This window comes from Scomber scombrus, chromosome 19 (genome assembly GCF_963691925.1).
Source record: "Scomber scombrus chromosome 19, fScoSco1.1, whole genome shotgun sequence".
NCBI classification, from domain to species: domain Eukaryota; kingdom Metazoa; phylum Chordata; class Actinopteri; order Scombriformes; family Scombridae; genus Scomber; species Scomber scombrus.
In genome coordinates this window covers 2,453,551-2,475,155 of record NC_084988.1, presented here as the reverse complement: position 1 = coordinate 2,475,155, position 21,605 = coordinate 2,453,551, and the positions used below count along the sequence as shown (strand labels likewise).

At 41.2% G+C, this 21,605-nt stretch overlaps 1 protein-coding gene across 1 annotated transcript in view; it reads left to right on the top strand.

Annotated features, from left to right (window-relative positions):
• Positions 1-21,097, top strand: part of kcnh5b (potassium voltage-gated channel, subfamily H (eag-related), member 5b) — a 199,083-nt gene extending 177,986 nt beyond the window's left edge. The window contains 1 exon segment of the mRNA XM_062440543.1: positions 19,994-21,097. Coding sequence (XP_062296527.1) covers positions 19,994-21,097 — 1,104 coding nt within the window.
• Positions 21,098-21,605: the final 508 nt, after the last annotated feature.

Below are 21,605 nucleotides of genomic sequence, written 5' to 3'. Positions count from 1 at the left end.
GATAAATACTGGCCAGCAGTAATGACGCTTTCATACTTAACTTTTAGTTTGGTTAAACATTAATTTAGTTCTTATGGTTGGTGTGAAAGCTCTGGTTCACTTCCAAGCAAACTGACCAAACACAGTATTTGTTATTAGTAGATATGATATAGAGTCTAGCATGAAAGTTAGAAGCTTAACTATTATTAAATATATCTGCTGATTGTGAACTCTCCAGGAATCGATTGATCAAAATATTTAATAACTGTCCTTTAAAAAGTGTGTTTCATATTGATCCCACAGTAATCCGTCTGTAATATTACTGCTCAAGATGCCTTTTTGTCATTTTGTGTGTCTGCCCTTTACTTTTAATAACTAAGTTTAATTGTCTATCTTATCCTGCATGATCAGACGGATTTTTACTCTCATACGCACAAAGTTTTTAAAGATTGCTGAGGGCGAATACAAAGCAATGCAAGCTCTGTAACTGTCTGTCTTTTGCCTCACTTCCTATCTCAGCTCCTTCAGATTTGTCAGTCTGTCCTGATTGCTGTCAACTGTAAGCGTGCACATACGCTGTCTGTACAAGATTCAAGATTCGTGTACATGCATACAGGCTAAAAAAAAACCCAAAACAATGCTCTTCCTCCCAGCTCAATGCAGTGCAATAACAACAGAAAGGATGAAGGTATACAGTACCAGTCAAAAGTTTGGACACGCTTTCTCATTGATGTGAATGGGAAAGTGTGTCCAAACTTTTGACTGGTCCTGTATATCAAAAATGTACTTAAAATATGATTTAAAAAAAAAAAAAACATGTAGATCCTGAGAGAAAAAAATGTCCTCATAAGAAAAATGACAGTATAAGTCGAAAATTGGGCTTTATGCCATTTATCAGCCGTAGTAATCAGGACCCAGGGAAGTGATGCAGTTCAGATGACATCAATATAAGATGAGAAATTTTGACAAATGAGGAGGCCGGTTCGGTGGATGATAGATTAAAATCTAATCCTATACTGTAAATATACTATACTTATACTTACATACTATAGTGATGTTTATGCCTTGTAGCAGCTGTAGTAATCGTGACCTGGGGAGGTGATGCAGTTCAGATGGCATCAATATAAGATGAGAAAATGAGGAGGCGATTGTTGTTGGTGTTTTCCTGTTGCCATGACGACGAAGGTTGCCTCACTATAAGGACGTCGTTTTAACCTACACACCACGTTTCAAGTGTTTTTTTTGTGCTTCAACCTGACCCAACTTCAATCACGGTGCCGTCACATCATAAAACATCATTATTGTTTATGGTTACTGCTGATCGAGGCGGTGGTATTAGAAAAAATAAACGCTGCTATGAGTCGTTGAGGAGGGCGCGCACATTCGGCCTGTGTGGTCTTTTCATAATGAGGCTGTGTTGGCCTCTAACTCAACCAGCTGTGTCTGTATTTGGAAGCTGGCTCCTGTTAGCAGAGCTGCTTAATCACCACTTTCTGCTGCTCTGCAAACCTTTTCTTTTTTAATTATTACTGGCTAATGTGGGATAAAAGAAAAAAAACAAACAAGAAAAATGGCTCCACTGCAGTCCGATTCCTTTTTTTTTTTTTTTTTATAACTCTGAGTACTTTGCATAATTTACACAGTTTGATGGACTGCTGGTTGGCAGCTGCGGATGAGAGTGTTTGGATGTGTTTCAGTGTGCTGAGCTGGCTTTGGCTTCATGCAGCCACATCGCAACTCGTAATTACATAAATTCTTCTTTACAGCCGAGCAAAGAGAGTGAGGTGAATTAACACAGCGTTTCATTCTCATCCTCATCCTCGTTATAATGAGGAGAACAACGAACGTGCACACACACACACACACACACACACACACACATACACATCTGGCCTTTAATACAGCGCGGCGGAGGTCCCAGCATGCACTGCAACAACCTTTTGATTTAATTAGCTGGAAGTGACATGCAGGTTTTACAGGTTTTACAGGACAAGCCCCCCCCCCCCCCCCCCCTTCTTCTCTTCACCCTTTTCTTTATTATTCTTATACTTGGAAGTTGTAATTCTGAACATTTTAGTCCTGTGGCTGATTTGGGGGGTGACACTCGGTGGTTGCCGTGGTAACAGCGAGTGTGGTTCAATACTACAGCAGGCGCTCACTGAGCAGCTGTTTTTTTTGGTAAGAAATACAGCAGAACAGCAGCTGGTGTGTCTGATTACAGTGCATACAAACAAGCTCCTGTTTTAAACGAAACATATTCTGCACATTTTCAGCTCTATTGTTTTATTCTGCAGCTCTACTGGAATATCTTCACATGGTTTAAAGTTTAAAACTCCTTATTTATCTTATATTTGTCCAACTCCTCCAACCCCTCAGTTCAGCCTCTGTCTAAAACAGGCCGTTTTAGCTCCTGTCTCTTTAAGGTTTCCCTCCTCCCGATGAGCCCACTCTGCTCTGATTGGTCAGCTTCTTTGGACAATACACACAATTATAGCAACAATTGTGTTTATGGGCACGTTGAAGCCCTGATTTTTACAGGTGTTCACCTCAAGTGTTGTTTCTTCGACCATGTTTAACATCAACGTCAGACATTTTAACAGTATATAAATGACATAAAATCACAAAAAGCATGTTATTTCCTCTTTAATGAAGAAGTAAAGTCAAGTTTTCCATCACTCCATGAGTAGCTGTGATCTTATTTATTATGAAAAGAGGAATGGAGGAAAGAAAGACAGAGGAAAGAAGGAAGGGAGGAAGGGAGGGGGAGGAAAGAAAGAAAGAGAGAAGGAGGGAGGGAGGAAGGAAAGGAAGGAAGGGAGGAAAGAGAGGAAGGAAAGAAAGGGAAGGAGGGAAGAAGGAAGGGAAGAAGGAAAGGAAGGAAGGAAGGAAGGAAGGAAGGAAGGAAGGAAGGAAGGAAGGAAGGAAGGAAGGAAGGAAGGAAGGAAGGAAGGAAGGAAGGAAGGAAGGAAGGGGGATTGGAGGAAGGAAAGAAGGAAGGGAGGAAAGAGAGGAAAGACGGAGGAAAGAAGGTAGGTGGGAAGGAGGAAAGAAAAAAGGAGGGAGGGAGAAAGGAAAAGAGGAGGGGAGGAAAGAAGGAAGGGAGGGGGAGGAAGGGAAGAAGGAAGGGAGGAAAGAGAGGAAGGAAAGAAAGAGAGAAGGAGGGAGGGAAGAAGGACAGACGGAAGTAAGGGAGGAAAGAAGGAACAGTCAAAACAGACGGGGTCAATTTGACCCGGGAGGACGACAGGAAGGTTAAAAGCTTCCTCACTTCAGTCGAGACTCTTTATTTGCTGCTTTCAGCTAAAAACGTTTTTCATCGTCCTCAGTGACCTTTTCTGCCTCGTCTTCTGACTCTAACATCATCTTAAAAGGGAAAAACTAAACTTTTTTTTGCCGTTTTTTGTCGTGACTGAAGTCCAGAGATTCAATTTCCTTTCTTGATATTGATCAAAACAGCCTGAAGTCGTTACGTAACATGTGGAGCGAAGTGTTGGAGAAATAATGTTATAGATAATTCACTATTCTTTATTTCTTCATTCATTATGCTCCGAACCAAGTAAACAGGACACATAAAAATCAGATATACTGAAGACTGAAAAGGCAAATATTGAATTCATCAAAAGAGTTCTCACTTATCGATGTTCTGTATTAATAAGCGTGTAATAACACAAAACTGTGAGACGGCAAACATTACACACTCCGAGCTTCATGACCTTACAGTTACAGTCGCCTCTTATTTCTACAGTAAACACCATCGTCACTCAGCTTTTTGTGCTTATGTCATTTTCCCCCCACTGATCAATCGCATCAGGGTACAAGTTAAGTTAAATATCAATCAATCAATCTTTATTTATATAGCGCCAAATCACAACAAAAGTCATCTCAAGGGACTTTGTTTGTCTAAAATAAAAAATATAAACCCTCCTGTTATCTTCCCATCGACCATGCAACTTGGGTCCTCCCAAAATTTATACCTTCATATGTTTTATAAACAGTCAAACCCTGTCTGGTTTGACTGTTTATAAAACATATAAAGGTATAAATCATCACCCAATTCTGTGCCAACTTTATACTTTATACTTCTTCTTGCTGTTGGTCTGAATAAGGGTTAGAAATGTAACCGTCAAAACCATCTGCGTGTTTTTTAACCCTCCTGTTGTCCTCAGGTCAAGGAAGGACAGGAGGAAGGAAGTAAAGAGAGAAGGAAGGAAGGAAGGAAAGGAGTAAGGACGAAAAGAGGAAGGAATTAAGGAGAGAAGGCAGGGAGGAAGGAAAGGAGGAAGGAAGGAAGGAAGGAAGGACGTAAGGGAAGGAGAAAGGAGGGAGGGAGGGAGGAAGGAAGGAAGGAAAGGAGTAAGGAGGGAGGGAGGGATAGAGGAAGGAAGTAAGGAGAGAAGGAAGGAACGAAGGAAGGAACGAACGAAGGAAGGAAAGGAGTAAGGAAGGAAAGAAGGAAGCATGGAAGGAGGAGGGAGCAAAGAAAGAGGGAAGGAGGGGAAGAACGAAGGAAAATTAGAGAAAGAGGGATTAAGGAATGAAAGAAGGAACAGTCAAAAGAGACGGGGTCAATTTGACCCGGGGGGACGACAGGAGGGTTAAATGTGTCTCAGGGTTTTTTCTCTGCTCTGTTGCTCTTTTATCTGAATGTGACCTGTTACACAAACAAGTCACGCTCCTCTCTAATGGGCTCCTCCGTCATTCCTGCACGCCCGCTACGCCGCTCTCTCTCTCTCACCACATTCACACACACACACATACACGCAGCTGCTTCCTGCCCGACAATTTCGGTGATGAATGAGAGAGTGTGAGCGCCGTGCGGCCATCGGCAGCTCTGCATAAACAACAAACCATCAGCGGTAAAAAGAAAGAGAGAGGAAAAAAAAAGAGAGTGATTTCCTCCTCCATGGCTGACTCTGAGACGGTACAGTGATGGTGATGAAGGAGGGGGACATCAGCTGTGGAAACATCAAAATAAAAAACTTCTCAAAGAGAGAGAGAGGGAGGGAGGCTGGTGGTAATCATTACCCACAATGCTTTGCTGCAGATTCCTCGTGGGCCACATTTCATATTGAATTTGGAAGATAAGGAGGCAGAAATCATTCTCTCTCTCTCTCCCTCTCTCTCTCTCCATCTCTCTATCTCTCTCTCTCTCTCTCCCTGTCTCTCTCTCTCTCTCTCTCTTTCTCTCTCTCTCTCTCTGTTTCTCTCTCTCTCTCTCCCTCTCTCCCCCTTTCCCCCCCTCTCTCCCTCTCTCTCTCTCTGTCTCTCTCTCTCTCTCCCCCTCTCCTCTCTCTCTCTCTCCCTCTCTGTCTCTCTCTCTCTCCCTCTCTCCCCCTCTCCCCTCCCCTCTCTCCCTCTCTCTCTCTCTCTCTCCCTCTCTCCCCCTTTCCCCCCTCTCCTCCCTCTCTCTCTCTCTGTCTCTCTCTCTCTCTCTCTGTCTGTCTGTCTCTCTCTCTCTCTCTCTCCCCTTTCTCTCTCTCTCTCTCTCTCTCTCTCTCTCTCTCTTTCTCTCTCTCTCTCTCTCTCTCTTTCTCTCTCCTGTTTCTCTGGTCATATTCAGTATGATATACTCTCTTCCTCTCCTCTCTCTTCCTATCCTCTCTCATCCTGTCTTTCTTCCTCCTGTGTCATCATGCTGTTTTTGAAGCCAGTTGTAACTATGACACATATTTCCAACAGTATGTTAAATGCTATGCTGTCCCGTGTCCTATGTTAACAGGTTTTGTCAATTGAATGAAGCACTACTTTGATTTAACGCTCTGAAGTCGTGGGGAGGAGGTAGAGGTGGATGATGTTTGTGGTTATGTTTAGGCAACAAGATCACTTTGGTTAAGGCTAATGGAACATCAGAGTTTTCATTAAAGGGCAGTTACATTATTTTGTAGGGTTTTTATATCATTCTGTAGCTTCAAACTATGTATGTTTTAGTGACAAAATGCTATTTTCCCTTCTAAAAAGACCTTAGTATATATAGGTTTCTGCATGATGACGTTGCTACATATAAACCCCTCAGTCGGCCTAACCTGGTAGCCATGGACGGAGCACTCACTGTTGTTGTTGCTCTGCTAAACGTGCTAACAGACGGAGCATTCACTGTTGTTGCTGCTCAAATATACTCCGTTATAAACATCTCACACACTCAGATTCAGCACTGCAGAATCACTCGTATTATATCTGGACAATTTTTTGTGTTCTAATATATGCAAGTGTGTTAGAAAGACAAACTGCTTGTGTGTGTGTGTGTGTGTGTGTGTGTGTGTGTGTGTGTGTGTGTGTGTGTGTGTGTGTGTGTGTTGGCGTAGGAAGTGGAATAAGCGCTTTATCCCACATCACTGGTTTTTGCTAACAGCTCAGTGGGCGTTTCTATTTGACCAACCGGTGAGAGAAAAACACCTTTAAAGGACGATTCATCCTTTAAAGCATCCTTTTAAGGCTGTGATTTCTTATAGATATCACATATTTGTCTTACTGTCAACAAATCTCATGTTTGGATTCAAACCAACAATGAACTGATCTACTAACAAGTATTATGACTGTATTTAAAGTCCTATTCCTCTGTTCGGTAGACCGTGGTTGTTGTCCAAAGACCAGTAACAGCAATCACATTTCAGTCTTTATCGTAGTAGTTCTGTTTTAACCCTTTACATACTGTTCATATTCTGACTCATAATTAGTCTCTACACCAATTTACATCAGTCATTAATAAATGTTTGATTAATTTTATTGAAAAAAAAGACATTCACAATCATTATTTTATTATCCTTGAGAACATTTTATAGAATATGATGAACAAAACATGCTTGAATGCTGATTTGGGTGTTTAAAAAAAAAACAAAAAAACACGATTTGCACATTTGCATGTATAAAAATTTGAATCAGCTGCACAAATATATATTTTTAAAAAGATGTAGTTTTGATTTTTGCATATTCAGGGTCACATTTAGGGAAAATTTTGGCTAAAGAAATGTGTATATGGTGTTTTTACAGCTCTCAAATGTAAAAAAAAATATGCGTCTGAACAGTATGGAAGGGTTAAAGCTACATATCATAACCTGTTGACTATTTTAAACTTGTTTTAATATATTTTTCATTGAACTTTTATCATTTTTTATGGCATATTTGATTTAATAGTGTGGCGTTGTTTTATAGCTACTTAGATCAAGTGGCTGACTGTAGGCCTCCTGTGTTTCTGTATATACAGTAAATATACTATGACATCATTTATATGGATATTTATCATCCGTTTAACAAGATAGTTCAGTAGCTGTTGTTATTCTTTTCTTTCTGACCATACTCAGGCTATAAAGTAGTTTTATTTTTCACTTTCACTTCACATTTCGTCATGTTTTTCTATTTCTTTAGGCCCTATCTCTACTTTAGTAACAAATATTCTGTCTCTCTCTGCTGCAATTGTTCTCTTTCCTCCCCTCATTCTCACTATTTTCATCCTAATGTTCATTTTCTCCTCTTTTGTTATTCGTATTCAGTCTTCTCTCTCTGTGTCTCCTGTTTCCCATTTATTTTTTATGTGCTTATCTATCACACTTTCTTTCTTTTCATTTGAAATCTAAATCAGTTTTATAAGCGGGAATGTTAGAATAAATATTGCCAGAGCAGCAAGGTGTTGCAGTGTAAGCATTTAACAGACAAAAACAAAGCAATTGTATATGCATAATATTACAAGATAGGATGCAGTGCTGTATACTGAATAATATACTGTCTTATAGATGCTCCTCCCTAACGTCTCTCTTTCTCTTCTGCCCAGATTTATACTGTGCAATGTTTTTTTATTTCATCCCCCCCGGCCCCCCTGAAATGAAAACATTACTCAGCCTAACCAGCGTCTCTGTAAAACCCTAAATAAATCCAGACACCATCCTTCTGTTCTGATCTTTAATATTTAACCAGGCCTGACGAACACTCGAGCGGCACGTAAACATAATGTTGCATTTGTTCTGTCTCTGGCTCGTGCTCTCACTCTGTGTGTGTGTCTGTGTGTGTGTGAGTTATCAGTGCTGAAATCCAGCTTATATTTGAGCTATTTTTATAACAAGAGCTTTGAAGTCTGAGCCTAAAAATAGATTTTGGTGGCAGGATGTTTAATGTGCTTCTGTGCCAACAGCTGAGGGAGCAGAAAAAACAAGTGAATGCACGCTTCCCCTCCTTAGAATAATACGTGTCCCTATCATTATTCTCTTTCACTGGTTTGAAATCAATTAATTAACTTGACTATCTTCATCACATAACTGGTGAGGCGGTCGATTTGTCAAGTGTCAGGCTGCAGACTTCCCACAATGTAAGAACCTGTTAGCGTTGTTGACACTAACTATTCTGCTCTCACCTTGTAAATGTGAATTATTGATGAGCAGTCTGTTATATATATAAAAAAAAGAAAAGAAAAGCAGTTGATGTGAGGATGTAATGAGTTTTACTGCTTATCTGTCTCATTGTGCTCAATCTACAGTGTTTTATAGGTAGAAAGGCTGTTTTTAAGAGTGTAATTTATATGGGATTTAATCCTCCTGTTGTCCTCCCTGGTCAAATTGACCCCATCTCTTTTGACTGTTCCTTCTTTCCTTCCTTCCTCCCTCTTTCTTTCCTCTGTCCTTCTTTCCTTCCTTCCTCCCTTCCTCCCTTCATTCCTCCCTCCTTTCCTTCCTTCTTCCTTCCTTCCATCCTTCCATGCTCCCTCCCTCCTACTTTCTTCCTTCTTTCCTCCGTCCTTCCTTCTTTCCTTCCTTTCTTTCCTCCCTTCCTCCTTTCCTTCCTCCCTCCTTTCCTTCCTTCTTCCTCCCTTCCTTCCTTTCCTTCCTTCTTCCTCCCTTCCTTCCTTGACTCGAGGACAACAGGAGGGTTAAATAGACAGATGTTTGTAGTCTCATGTATAAAAGAATGACAGTTTTTTGCCCAGATGACCACATCATCATCATCAGCATCATCAGCATCAGCATCAGCATCAGCATCAGCATCATCATCATCATCATCATCATCATCAGCATCAGCATCATCATCATCAAGTTTTATTTTTGGTCAGCATCACATTAAGATAACATAACATTCAACAAATCCTCTTAAATCAGACCTGAGACCCGAAGCCATAGTGTCATGCACTCATTTTTTTTTGGATTTGCTAGTTTATATAATTTGGGTTTTATCTTTAAAGGAAACTTGACGAAACTATCGCTTTCTACATTGACTCTCATTGGACCAGAGTGCTCCGTTGAACTATCAAACACTGGCACTCTGTACTTACACTTAACATTTTGAAGTCATAAGTGCGTTCACACTGAGAAGTATGGAAACATGCAGCACTACTATAAGTACCTGGATGGTTTCACTCAAAACAGTCAAAATGTTGAGTATAGAACTATGGACACTTCTCGCCCTCAACGGTCGCCATCTTGGCTCTGTAGCAGAAGGGGAGGGACCACTTTTCAAACAGGAAGGCTCTACTATTGTCACATATAAGCAAGTTGGTTTCTTGGTTAATTTAGCAGACTGTAATGATTTGGTACCACAAACAATAACATGAATGCTAACACTAGCTTACTAACTAGATAATTGTCTTTTTCTGGTAAGTGCACAATAGCTGTGTTTGATTTGCGACAATAACTACAGAAGTGATATAAGACACAACACAACATTTGAAATGATGATGGGATAATTGCAGATAGGTCTGTGATCTCAAAACAGTCAGAAAGTTGAGTGTGTAACTATGGACACTTCCCGCTCTCGACGGTCGCCATCTTGGCTCCGTAGCAGAAGGGGAGGGACCACTTTTCAAACAGGAAGTAGCGGCCGAGGACGTTGTAACTACGGTGAACATCGCTTCATTATACAAATGTAAATTATACATGTGTTTTTTGCACTAAGCACCACTATACTGTTGTCACATATAAGCCATCAGTAGGTTTATTGGGTTAATTTAGCAGTCTGTAATGATTCAGTACCACAAATGCTAATGTGAATGCTAACACCAGCTTGCTAATTAGCTAATCGTCATTTCCAGTAATTTTTTGACTTGTCGAAATTTGTGCACTACACAATTAAGTACATAGTGTACAGTGTACTACTTTACTATACTATTACTGTACTATATGCTGAAGTTTATTTTGTAGTGTGCCTGTTGTGCACTTATTTTTAGTTTGTACTTGGTTATATATACTTTCTGGGAGTTTTTGGGTTTCTGTTTGCTCTGTGTTCCTCTTCCTGTGCTCCACACCTGCCCTTGTATCCACCTCGTCAGCTCTTCCCTTTCTCCCCGTATCTTCTCCAGCCAACCAGCTCCTTGCTCGCTCCCCTGTCTGATCACCTGTTTCCTTCATCTTCTCATTAGTTCAGTTTGTGTTGCAGCTCTGGTTCTCAGTTCAGTCTTTTTTGGATCTTTTGTTGACCTGAAACAACTGAACCGAGACTGCTTTGAAGAGGTGGGTCTCGGCCCGCTGTCAGGCAGACTCTGATGGTGTGAAAACAAAAGGAACCAGTCGCAGGGTGTTATGATAGCAGATATGTGATTTTAGCCTTATTTCAAAAAGATAAAACTACCAATAAATCCATCTGCTGCTCATAAAATCTGTTTTATAATTGATCTGTAAAAGTTACATATATCATTTGGTAACTATGGTAACCTGTAGGCTCATCAGCATGGGTATTTTCAGTGATTAATAGGTTAAAAAGGATCTATGCCTAAATAATAGGACTCTGCAGTCGCATACACGTTCATTTGAAATTCATATATAAAAGGTAGAATCAACTTTTATTCCAGGATAGTTCAAGATAGTAAAGATAAGTGGAATATGTATTGAACTGGTATTGGATGTTGTGTATTTATCAATGAATGGTTATGGTTTCATGATCCTATCAGAGAAATGTAGTTCAATCAGGAGAGACCAGAGATGAAGTAAAATAATGTTTATTATGCAGATGATATTAATGATTAGGTATTGTCATAGTCTTTGGCGCTTGGACTCTGCAGGGAGAATTTTTTGAATCGAACGACTTAAGTCCTGAGCATCAGCATGATAAATCCCCCCCATGGAGTCCAGACACTGGTGGTGGTGGCTGATGACTTCGATCAATCAATCTCGGGCCAAATCACAACAAGTCATCTTAAGGCTGAAACTGATCGGGCTGATGAAGTTGAAGTGTTGCTTTGAGGAATCTGAAGACTGGGTGGTGATGGGGAGGTGGTGGGTTGCATGAAACAGCATCAAGAGAGCACCTGAGCAGAGAGGGAGAACATTTAAAAAAAGACAGCTGCAATATGATAGGCTGACAATGAAGGTGTGTCACCGTGCTATTGGTTAGACTTGACCAGGTGATGTGAACAGCTGATGTGTCAATTGATGCTCCAGAAATAACAGCAAGGAAAATATGAGCTTTGACAGATATCAGTATGAGCTGTTAGAAGGATCAGGATGACTAAAGAATGAGAAATAAAACAATGACGTGAGCGTACAAAAAGGTGGTCTTCCTGTCTGAACTTTCACTAAGCTTCATTTTCTTGTCTTTACTCCTGCAAAGAAAGCAGCTAGTGTTATTTTTTTTAAAAAGTAGATACAAGTATTAGTATTCTGTTTGACACTTTGAGGACGAGAGGAGCAGATATACATAGCTGAAGGTCTTACTTTAACTCCTAGTCTTCTTTTCAAGGATTCTTTTCCACCTCGACTTGATTCACATTGATTATTCAGTGAATGAGATATAAACTTTTGAAGGATTTGTTTCACACCTCAAGAAACTGAGCTGCAAAATCAGCTGAATTTAGATCTGAACGCCTGAAAGAAAATGTTACAAGACAGCGTAATAAAAGCTAACATAGAGTTAAGACACCAGTCAAAAAAAAACGCCTTATTGTTATTTGAATTGACGTGTGTTTTAATCTCTATGTGAGGTTTTTCTGTGATGATGTTACCTCTGATGGACCTCCTGTTGGGGCGTAGCTGATCTCCTCCAGGCTACGCTTTCTATTTTCTCCTTTCATTAGCATTTGCATTCACAGATCTGCATGCTGAGCTCTCAGGAGAAAACACCAAGACGCTCGATAGATGATCGTCACACAGTGTACAAGTAAACAAACTGGGGACTTGTGGGAAGGTGATGTGCTATACTGGTACCCAGCAGGCAAATAACCCTGTCGCCATTAACGTCAACAATTATAAATATTCAGAATTTTAATGTGCAGAAACAGTTAATTAATTTATTTGTTGATTGTTTGTTGTTATTTGGTTTACACCATAGACTGTATTTAAGAAATGGATGTAACATCCGTGACGTCACCCATTGGTTTGTGGACTGCTGCTCGGAGGCCAATAGTATCGGATCTGAGCAGCGCCATCTTGAACATTTCAGGTGCATGCTGGGAGAAATAAAACCACGGATTCAACTTATATGGGCATCAGGAGGGGCAAGAGGCGCCCTCCTGAACCTGTGAACCAATCAACCTGTCAATCACGACGTAGCCACGCCCTAATGCATACCCTGCTTTATCGTCAAATATAAAATCAGGGAGGCCAAAATGTCCCAAATGAACATCATACTGCATTGAAGAAGGCTTTAAACTAGCGATTGAGACCATAAACACATTTTGAAAACGTTTACTGAGGTTAGAAATCAAGTGAGAAGTTGGTGAATTCTCCATTGACTTGTATAGAGATGGAAGTCCTTTTGACACCAAAACAGTCGCCCCCTGGTGGCCTTTTGATAGAATGCAGTTTTAAGTTACTTCCACGTTGGCATAATTTCAGAGGACCGGAACTCCTCGCCTGGTTTACACTTGTGACTTTGTCGGACTTGCCCACACATCTGTCTGATAGCTTTTTTTGAAGAGGCACATGTGCTTTGCTGTGTATTTCATAAACAAACCTGGGAGGACGCAGGTGTGTGTTTAAACAGGCAGGAAACATCTCTTACATAACTGCTGTTTCCACTAAAAATGAAAATGTGTTTGTGTCTGCGATTTGAGGTTTTTGTTGGTTGTGTTTTTGGTGTCTCTTATCTACAGCACAGCTTTACACACTTTACAGGACTGGACTTATCATGTGTGTTGTTAAAGCTGCTCAAGTCTAAATTTAAATGTAAAATGTGATTTGATTTAGCACCAATTAAGATGTCATACAGTATATTAGTCCTGTTTGAACAAAGCTTATTGAACCAGATAAAAAAACAAGTGCAACTTTAATGATATATTTTATTAGAATCAAATATATTAATTATTTTTTATTGTAGCGTCCTCCAGTGTTATAACTGTAACTTTTCACCTGGTTGACCTGCACTCCATGATATCACCATGGTTACAGGTGCAATGAAACACACCTTTCAGTCTTGATGGATGTTAAGTTACTCTTTGAAGACATGACTTGAAATCCAAAACATTTAAATCTCAAGTTTTGACCTCGTAAAATACCAGAACAATAAAAAGAAAGGCAGCATCAGACAGAATTTGTGTTTTACTTATTAAATTGATGCATTGAAAGACTTTGAGCTGGACTATTGAAGAAAACCTGAAGGATTTACTTTCGATGTGCAGATTTTTATGTCAACTTGTGATTTGGATTTGCTTAACCTGGTATCTATCTATATTGCCCATATTTCTGATTATCTTAAGCAATTCAAATAGTATGTCTTTGAAAAAACAGCCAAACCAATCAGAGCTTTGAAGGTAGAGATTAAGAATTGGCATGTCCTTTTTTTCCCCAAGAAATAAAACAGCATCAGAACGAAATCACCACCTAAAAGACAAACAGTGTGATGAGATCAACCTTCAGCAGCTGAATACAAAGAATATAGTAGCACAGAATTTGCAATTTAATATTCAGTTTTTTTATTAACTAGATTAGTGGTGACCAGATGTTAACCAGCTTTAAGAAAGCCTGAAAAAAAAGAAAAAGTAATTTCACTTCTAGAGATGAATAAACATTTAGAAGAACATGAATTCTGTTGAAGGCCTCCACTTTTACTGTAAGTATTCAATAACCTAATTTATGCTAAAGAGCTTTTACATAATTAAAAGTCATACAATTGATTATATGACATAATCTGATTTATCACTTCGGCCATAATGTCATATCAAACTTCCAATTATACCTCTGAATGCAAAACCAGTCTGTCATTAACAAAGCTTTATAATACAGCATCGCAGATCTCTCATTACCCTCCTTTATTTTCTTTGCAGTAATGATACAGATAAAAGACGAGCGCCTGGTTTCTCTTTCCTGTGTTAATATGACAGCTGTTCAGATGAGTGGCTCCTGAGCAGCTATTAATCTATCTTGTTTTCTCTTGCGACTTCTCTTTTTTTTTTAGACAAGAACGAGCCATTCAGCAGCATTTTTTTTTCTCAATGCTTCTTCAGTGCATGAGTCACGGGTGAACGGCCACTTCAGTTTGTGAACGAGGCTCCATATGTAAGCGCTGGCTGTCGAAGAGGCAGAAGGATGGAATAATTAGGTCAGCAGAAATTAGGCTGAATGTGAGAAATGAGTCAGGCCACTCAACCCGGCCGTGTAAGACGCATCGCGCTGCCAGCCGTTACTGAGATGCTAAACGATTTTCTTTAGAGTCTTTAAAAACCTCTGACCGGCAGCCAAAGTCTTTATAGTAATGGATCTGGGTAAATTACAGTGTGTCTAATGCATCATAAAAAGTTTTTTTTTTTTTCCACTTGAGAAAAGCTGCAGCGTAGCTTTGTACTGATTATGTAGCGTGATCTTATCCAGAGTTCCTGCACCAGGACACAAACCCTGGTGGAGATTGGCTTGATTGCTTGATGTCGAAAGTCGGGCTTTTTGATGAAAGGAGTGCTTTGTGAGGGAAGCTCTGGTTAGTGACCATAGACTGTAAATAAGAAATGGACCAAGCACCATCTTGAAAATTTCCGGTGCATGCCGGGAAAAATAAAAACAGGGATTCTACTTATATGGGCATCAGGAGGAGCATGAGGCGCCCTCCTGAACCTGTGAAACAATCAACCTGTCAATCACGACGTAGCCACGCCCTAATGCATACCCTGCTTTATCGTCACATATAAAATCAGGGAGGCCAAAATGTCACAAATGAACATCATACTGCATTGAAGAAGGCTTTAAACTAGCGATTGAGACCATAAACACATTTTGAAAACGTTTACTGAGGTTAAAAATCAAGTGAGAAGTTGGTGAATTCTCCATTGACTTGTATAGAGACGGAAGTCCTTTTGACACCAAAACAGTCGCCCCCTGGTGGCCTTTTGATAGAATGCAGTTTTAAGTTACTTCCGCGTTGGCCTCATTTCAGAGGACCTGAGCTGCCTGCCTGTTAGTGACGGACGCAGAGGATAAACTTGCTGCTTCATATATGATCAGTTAGTCAGCAACGACTGCTGAGAATGGGCAAAGAACATATTAAAAACAAAATGGAGCACAAACATGTACAGAAAAACAGATTGTTGTGGTTCGCATGCTGGTTCATTCAGTTAAGTAGAAGTTGTGGTCTGATGGTGAAGCTTTCAAATGTAAGTTCCTATGACGACATCAACTCTTGTTTTTTAGCTTGACTCACTGCTGGCCTTTACAATCTTCAATAAATGGAGATTGCTTCGTCAAAGGTCAAGAACAAACTGTGAAGCTCAACTTTAAGCCAATATATATGAGGAATCCTAAAAGACCTGAGAATAATGAAAGTTTCATGACATCTGATGAAGAACATGTGATACATCAAAAGCTCCAGAACAATCAAAGACCTTGAGTGGAGGCCGTTTTCTCCACAGTTTCTAAAAAAAAAAGAAGAGGATTTGGCCGATGCAGATCCTGTCACAGTCTGTTGCATTTAAGCTCTGAAACGTTTCCAGAGCACGCAGAGTCGTCCTCCCGGGTCAAATTGACCCCGTCTGTTTTGACTGTTCCTTCTTTCCTCCCTTCCTTCCTTCCTTCCATCTGTCCTTCCTCCCTCCCTCCTTCTCTCTTTCTTTCCTTCCTTCCCTCCTTCCTCTCTTTCCTTCCTTCCTTCCTGCCTTCTTTCCTCCCTTCCTTTTTTCCTTCTTCACTCCCTCCCTCCTTCTCTCTTTCTTTCCTCCCCCTACCTTCCTCCCTTCCTTCTTTCCTTTTTTCCTTCCTTCCTCCCTTCCTCTTTTCCTTTCTCCCTCCCTCCTTCCTTCTTTCTTCCCTCCCTCCTACCTTCCTTCCTTCCTTCTTTTCCTTCCTCCCTTCCTTCTTTCCTTTCCTCCTTCCCTTCCTTCCCTCCTTTCCTTCCTTCTTCCTTCCTCTCTTCTTCCTTTCCTTCCTTCTTCCTCCTTTCCTTCCTTCTTCCTCCCTTCCTTCCTCCCTTCCTCCCTTCTTCCTTCCTTGACTCGAGGACAACAGGAGGGTTAAGCCAATATATAGATGAGAAATCCTAAAAGCTGAGAATAATGAAAGTTTCATGACATCTGATGAAGAACATGTGATACATCAAAAGCTCCAGAACAATCAAGCCTCCTTGAGTGGAGGCCGTTTTCTCCACAGTTTCAAAAAAAAGAAAAAAAGATGATTTGGCCGATGCAGATCCTGTCACAGTCTGTTGCATTTAAGCTCTGAAACGTTTCCAGAGCACGCAGAGTCACTGTATTTTGGAAAATGAATCGAACAGTTGCCCAAAAAAAGGTCCCTGTGTGGGCAGTTGGCTTGGTCGCACAAAAATGTCAGCTTTTTTTTTCACAGGTTTGGTCATGTGAATGTCACCTTAACGCTGGAGCAGGATAATGAGCTGTCCACCAGCCAGTTTCTGCCCTTATTACCAATAAAATGAACAGAACCGTCCCAAAAACCCGTCCAGGCGAAATAGGATTTTTAGATGAATGAACCTGTGAGGGGAGGCGAAGGGTGAGCGCTCATTTAACTGACAGGAAAGTGACGAATCTGGACTTAAACTCAGGATGCTGCCAACAAGTTGGTCAAATAAGCCAAGACACACTACTTACTATTATCTAATTAACCTATTAAACGTCTTTAAACACTTATTGTAGAATTATAACACAGAAAGGCATAGATGATGCATTTAAACCATATACATGTAAATAAAAGAAACATTATTTTACATTTAGTAAGTAAATGCTGGGTCAGCTTTTAGCACTTCTACTTCAAATTACATTTTACATTCACTCAACACATCAGCACCTTTCAGCTCTTTGACTTCAACTTGTCACTTCAATTCTTTTCTACATCTTTACTTCAAATGATACTTCAACAGCTTTCTGTGCTTTATATATTTAATCAACGCATCAGTTTCATTCTGCAGTTTAACATCAAATGACTCATCAGCACCTTTCAGCTCTTCGATTTCAACCTGCACGTAAACTCCTTTCTACACCTTTACTTCAACTGACACTTCAACTCCTTTCTACACCTTTACTTCAAATGATACTTCAACTCCTTTCAGCACTTTAACAGACACATCTTTTCCTTTCAGTAATTTAAATTCAAATGACATTTCAACAACTTTCTGTGCTTTACAAACATCCAACACATCAGCTCCTTTCAGCTCTTTGATTTCAGCTTACACTTCAACTCCTTCCGCAACTTTCAACACTGTACTTTAACTCAGTGTTTCTCAAGCTTTTTCACATCAAGGACACCTAAATTGACACAAATTAAACCACGGTTTCCCACATGATAAGATTTAAGCGTTCCGATGTTTTATTACAGACAGTGTATGAAACCCATGACCAAAGCAGTCATACATTATGTCATAATGCTATGTATGGATGGAATTATAGTCAAAATACATTATTTCCCTTTTTGCTGGGGACCCCCTGGAACCCCCTGGAGGACCCCTGGGGGTCCCTTGACCCCACTTTGAGAACCATTGCTGATAACTGACACATCATCTCCTTTCAGCACTTTGACTTCAACTCCTTTCGACACCTTTACTTCTAATGACACTTCAACAAACTTTCAGCATTTTAACTGACACATCATCTCCTTTCAGCAAATTTTAATTCAAATGACCCTTTAACAAATTTGTGTGCTTTACATTCATCAAATTCATCAGTTCCTTTCTGCAGTTTAACGTCAAATGACACATCAGCTCCTTTCAGCTCTTTGATTTCAACTTACACTTCAACATCTTTCCACACCTTTACTTCAAATGATACTTCTGCAACTTTCAACACTGTACTTTAACAGACACATCATCTCCTTTCACTTCAATAACTTTCTGTGCTTTACATTCATCCAACACATCAGCTCCTTTCTGCAGTCTCATATCCACCGTCACGTCATCTCCTTTCAGCATTTCGATAACTTCTTTCAGCAGTTTCGCATCAAATGGATCAGCTCATTCAGTAGTTTCAGTTCACCTGACACATCAACTCCTTTCAGCCGTTTTACATCACATATCATGCCGTCTCCTGTCACATCTTCAGCTCAGACATCAGTCCATCTCAGCTGTGTCAGTTTAACTAACACATCATTTTCTTTCAGCAATTTCACTCCTACTGACACTTCAAACTCTCTCATTTCAACGCCGTCACTTGAACTGTCACTTGAATTGCTGTCAATACTCACATCAGTTGACATTTTGTGTCCAGTTTCATTACTTCATCACCTCCACTTCCTTCAGAAACCTCTTTTTGTGCTTTAGTTACCTCTTCAACTTCTTTCAGTGCTTCACTTTTAGATCCCAATTCAGTTCTTTTGTCACTTTAATGCTTCAAAATGATCCAAAATCTCAACTGACAGAAGGTTTTAAGAGCTTTAAGCTGTCACAACTGTTTCAACTGAATTTTTTTTTCAGTGGAAACAAGCGTCTTTATTAAAATATTACATTTGAGAAAGGAGAGAGCTATGTGAAAAAAACTGTATCTGTCATTTGAAAGCATTGATTTTATCGGACAGCTTTTGGTTAAATCCAGTAAAGGGAAAACAACTGTCTATAAACGGATATTCAAGGATGTGTTTTCACTCTCTGTAGTGGATGCACTTAATATAACAACATAAATACAAGTCATTTCTTGACAAGGAAACAGGAAGGAAGTGTAGTTGCTGTAATTAATTAGAAGTGATCGGTAGTCAGTGGAAGTTCATCCCATTTGATCGCATCACATCAGCTTCATCTGCTCAGTTGTGACAGATTCTTGTCTTGATTTCTCCGCCTTGTCAAAGACGTATTGTTCTTAGAAAGAGACAAGTGGAAAAACAAAAAAACCCAGCGGTGATAACGTCTCATCCACTTTCCATCAAACCAAACTGTACTTGTCACAGTAAGTTTAATTAAAAGAAGTAATCTTCCAGGTTTTTTGCCTCGAGGTCGCTGTGAAGATTTGCAGTGATTGACGGGGGATCTCCATCTCCCCCTGCTCATATCCTCTCATGGTGCTCTAAGCAGACTAGTATGCATGGTTTGACTCAAGAAGCTTTCAGCAGCAGTGATTGGATGAGCAGGAAGGGTGGAGAGGAGGGAGGGTAAAGGAGGTAAAGGTGGTCGGTTGGGTAGATTATGGCTGGACAGTGAAGTTGGCGAATTCCCTCTTTTCCATCTTTAACTCGAAGATCGACTCAGCTTGCCATCTACTGGGGGCATTATCATTTTAACCAAGAATAACACTTAAATCATCAGTTGGATGGCTGGCTGCCTGCCTGGCAGGGATTTCTGTCATTCCCAATGTAATTAGTGTGTAAGAGGAGCCAGGAGAGAGCCTGGCGCCAGACTTAGGTGAAAAATACAGGGAGAGAGGTGGAGGAGCACTGATGGATAATTTAACACAGTTCCTCTCAAACCTGTGACTCCTTGCAGCACCTGAGAGCACTGCAGAGGGAATGTGAGATGGGAATGTATTCACTGGAAAACGCAAAGACAGACTGACAGATTTCCATAATAATCATAATAATAAATCTCCTCTTCTTTTCTCATTGTTGTATAAGAAGCCTTTTATCTGCTGTGATTAATGTGCAACACATGACAGGGAGCGCCAGAGAGGGAATTATTATTCATAGGATTCATATGAAATGATAAGTGTTCTGATAAGTGGTATGTTGGTCTTTTCTTTGTGTTTCTCATTTAGATCATTTTCCGCAAGATCAGTGAGGTGAAGAAGGAGGAGGAGGAGAGGCAGCGAGCGAAGAACGAGGTGCAGCTCACCATCCCGCAGGACCATCCAGTCCGGAAGCTTTTCCAGAAGTTCAAGCAGCAGAAGGAGCTCCGCAACCAGGGAGCCGCCGCTACCTCCCAGCTGGACCTGGAGAAGAACCAGCTGCAGGTGGAGCAGCACCACCAGCAGCACCTGCACCCCCACAGCCTGCAGCTGGGCCACTCCAGCCTGCAGCACTCTCTGCCGCTCAGCCTGCAGAGGCCTCCTTCCTCCATGCAGAACGGAGCCCCGCCCAGCAGCAGCGTGCTGACCGTGTCTCAGGTCACGCCCATGCAGAGCTCGCTGGCGTACAGCCACCCTGGCGAGCCCCCCGTCAAGCAGAATAACTGTGACATCATGGAGCTGCAGCCCAGTTCTGCTGCAGGGGGAGGTGAGCAGACTGTCAGGCTGAAAGTCAGCACGAGCCCCGCACTGAGTAAGCCCCCCATCAAAGCCACCGGCTGGATGCGCCTGAAAAACAACATGGCTCCAGTGGAGGCCAAGAAGGAGGGGCTGAACAACAACGTCACCAAGGCGGTTTCCGTGGAGATGCTCTCTCAGGAGGGCAAAAGCCAGGAGGCAGGAGGGGGTGGGGATGTAGAGGAGGGCGGAATATCCAGCAACAACCCTCTGCGTAAGACAGACTCGTGCGACAGCGGCATCACTAAGAGTGAGCTGCGGATCGACCGGGCAGGGGAGGCGCGGACTCCTGCGGCGGTCACCCCTCTCCTCCACAGCCCTCTCCCAGGAGGAGCGGGGTCTCCCCACCCTTTCTGCCCCATCCCGGAGCAGGCCCTGCAGGCCGCGCTGCACGAGACCCGGCTGGAGCTCCGGGCGGACATTCAGACTCTGGGAGGCCGTCTGGGCGCCCTGGAGAGTCAGGTAGCTGAGATTATTAAACTGCTATCGGAGAAGAAGCGGCCGCCCAACGGGGCGCCGTCCGCCTCCGTTACCCCCAAAACCAAAATTCAACGTCAGGACATCTTTACTGTTTCCAGGCCTGTTTCTCCAGACTCAGAGAAGGATGAGGGGCTCTGAAGGGAGCTCAACCAGTGGTGTAGAGAGCATCCTGGATTAACAGTGATCACATGGCACATATTCCTACGATCACGATTATCAGCTCTGTCCGATCCAATTACACCACTGGTCTTATTTGTCCGAGATAAATAAATAAAATTAAAAACTGGCTTCTTTAACATTTGCACACTGACTTTGTCTCTAGGTCATGTGAGGATACACACTCCTCACCGACTTGGATCTCATTTTTTTTGTGATTGTACATACTTCTCTATGCATGTCCAGCTGGATTCTGGCCTGCCAAAGAAACAACTGAACATACGTATTGCCTGTATATTATGCAGTTGACTGCATGCAAATGGAATTTAAAGAGAACTGACGTTTTATCGAGCTACACTGTACATATGAATATTTTTCATTGATAATTTACTATGTGGACATTCAGGGTTTGCATACAGGTAGCACTATAAACATTGAATAACAAAAAAAGGGTTTACTGGCAAAGGGATTGTGCATGGATTATTTATAA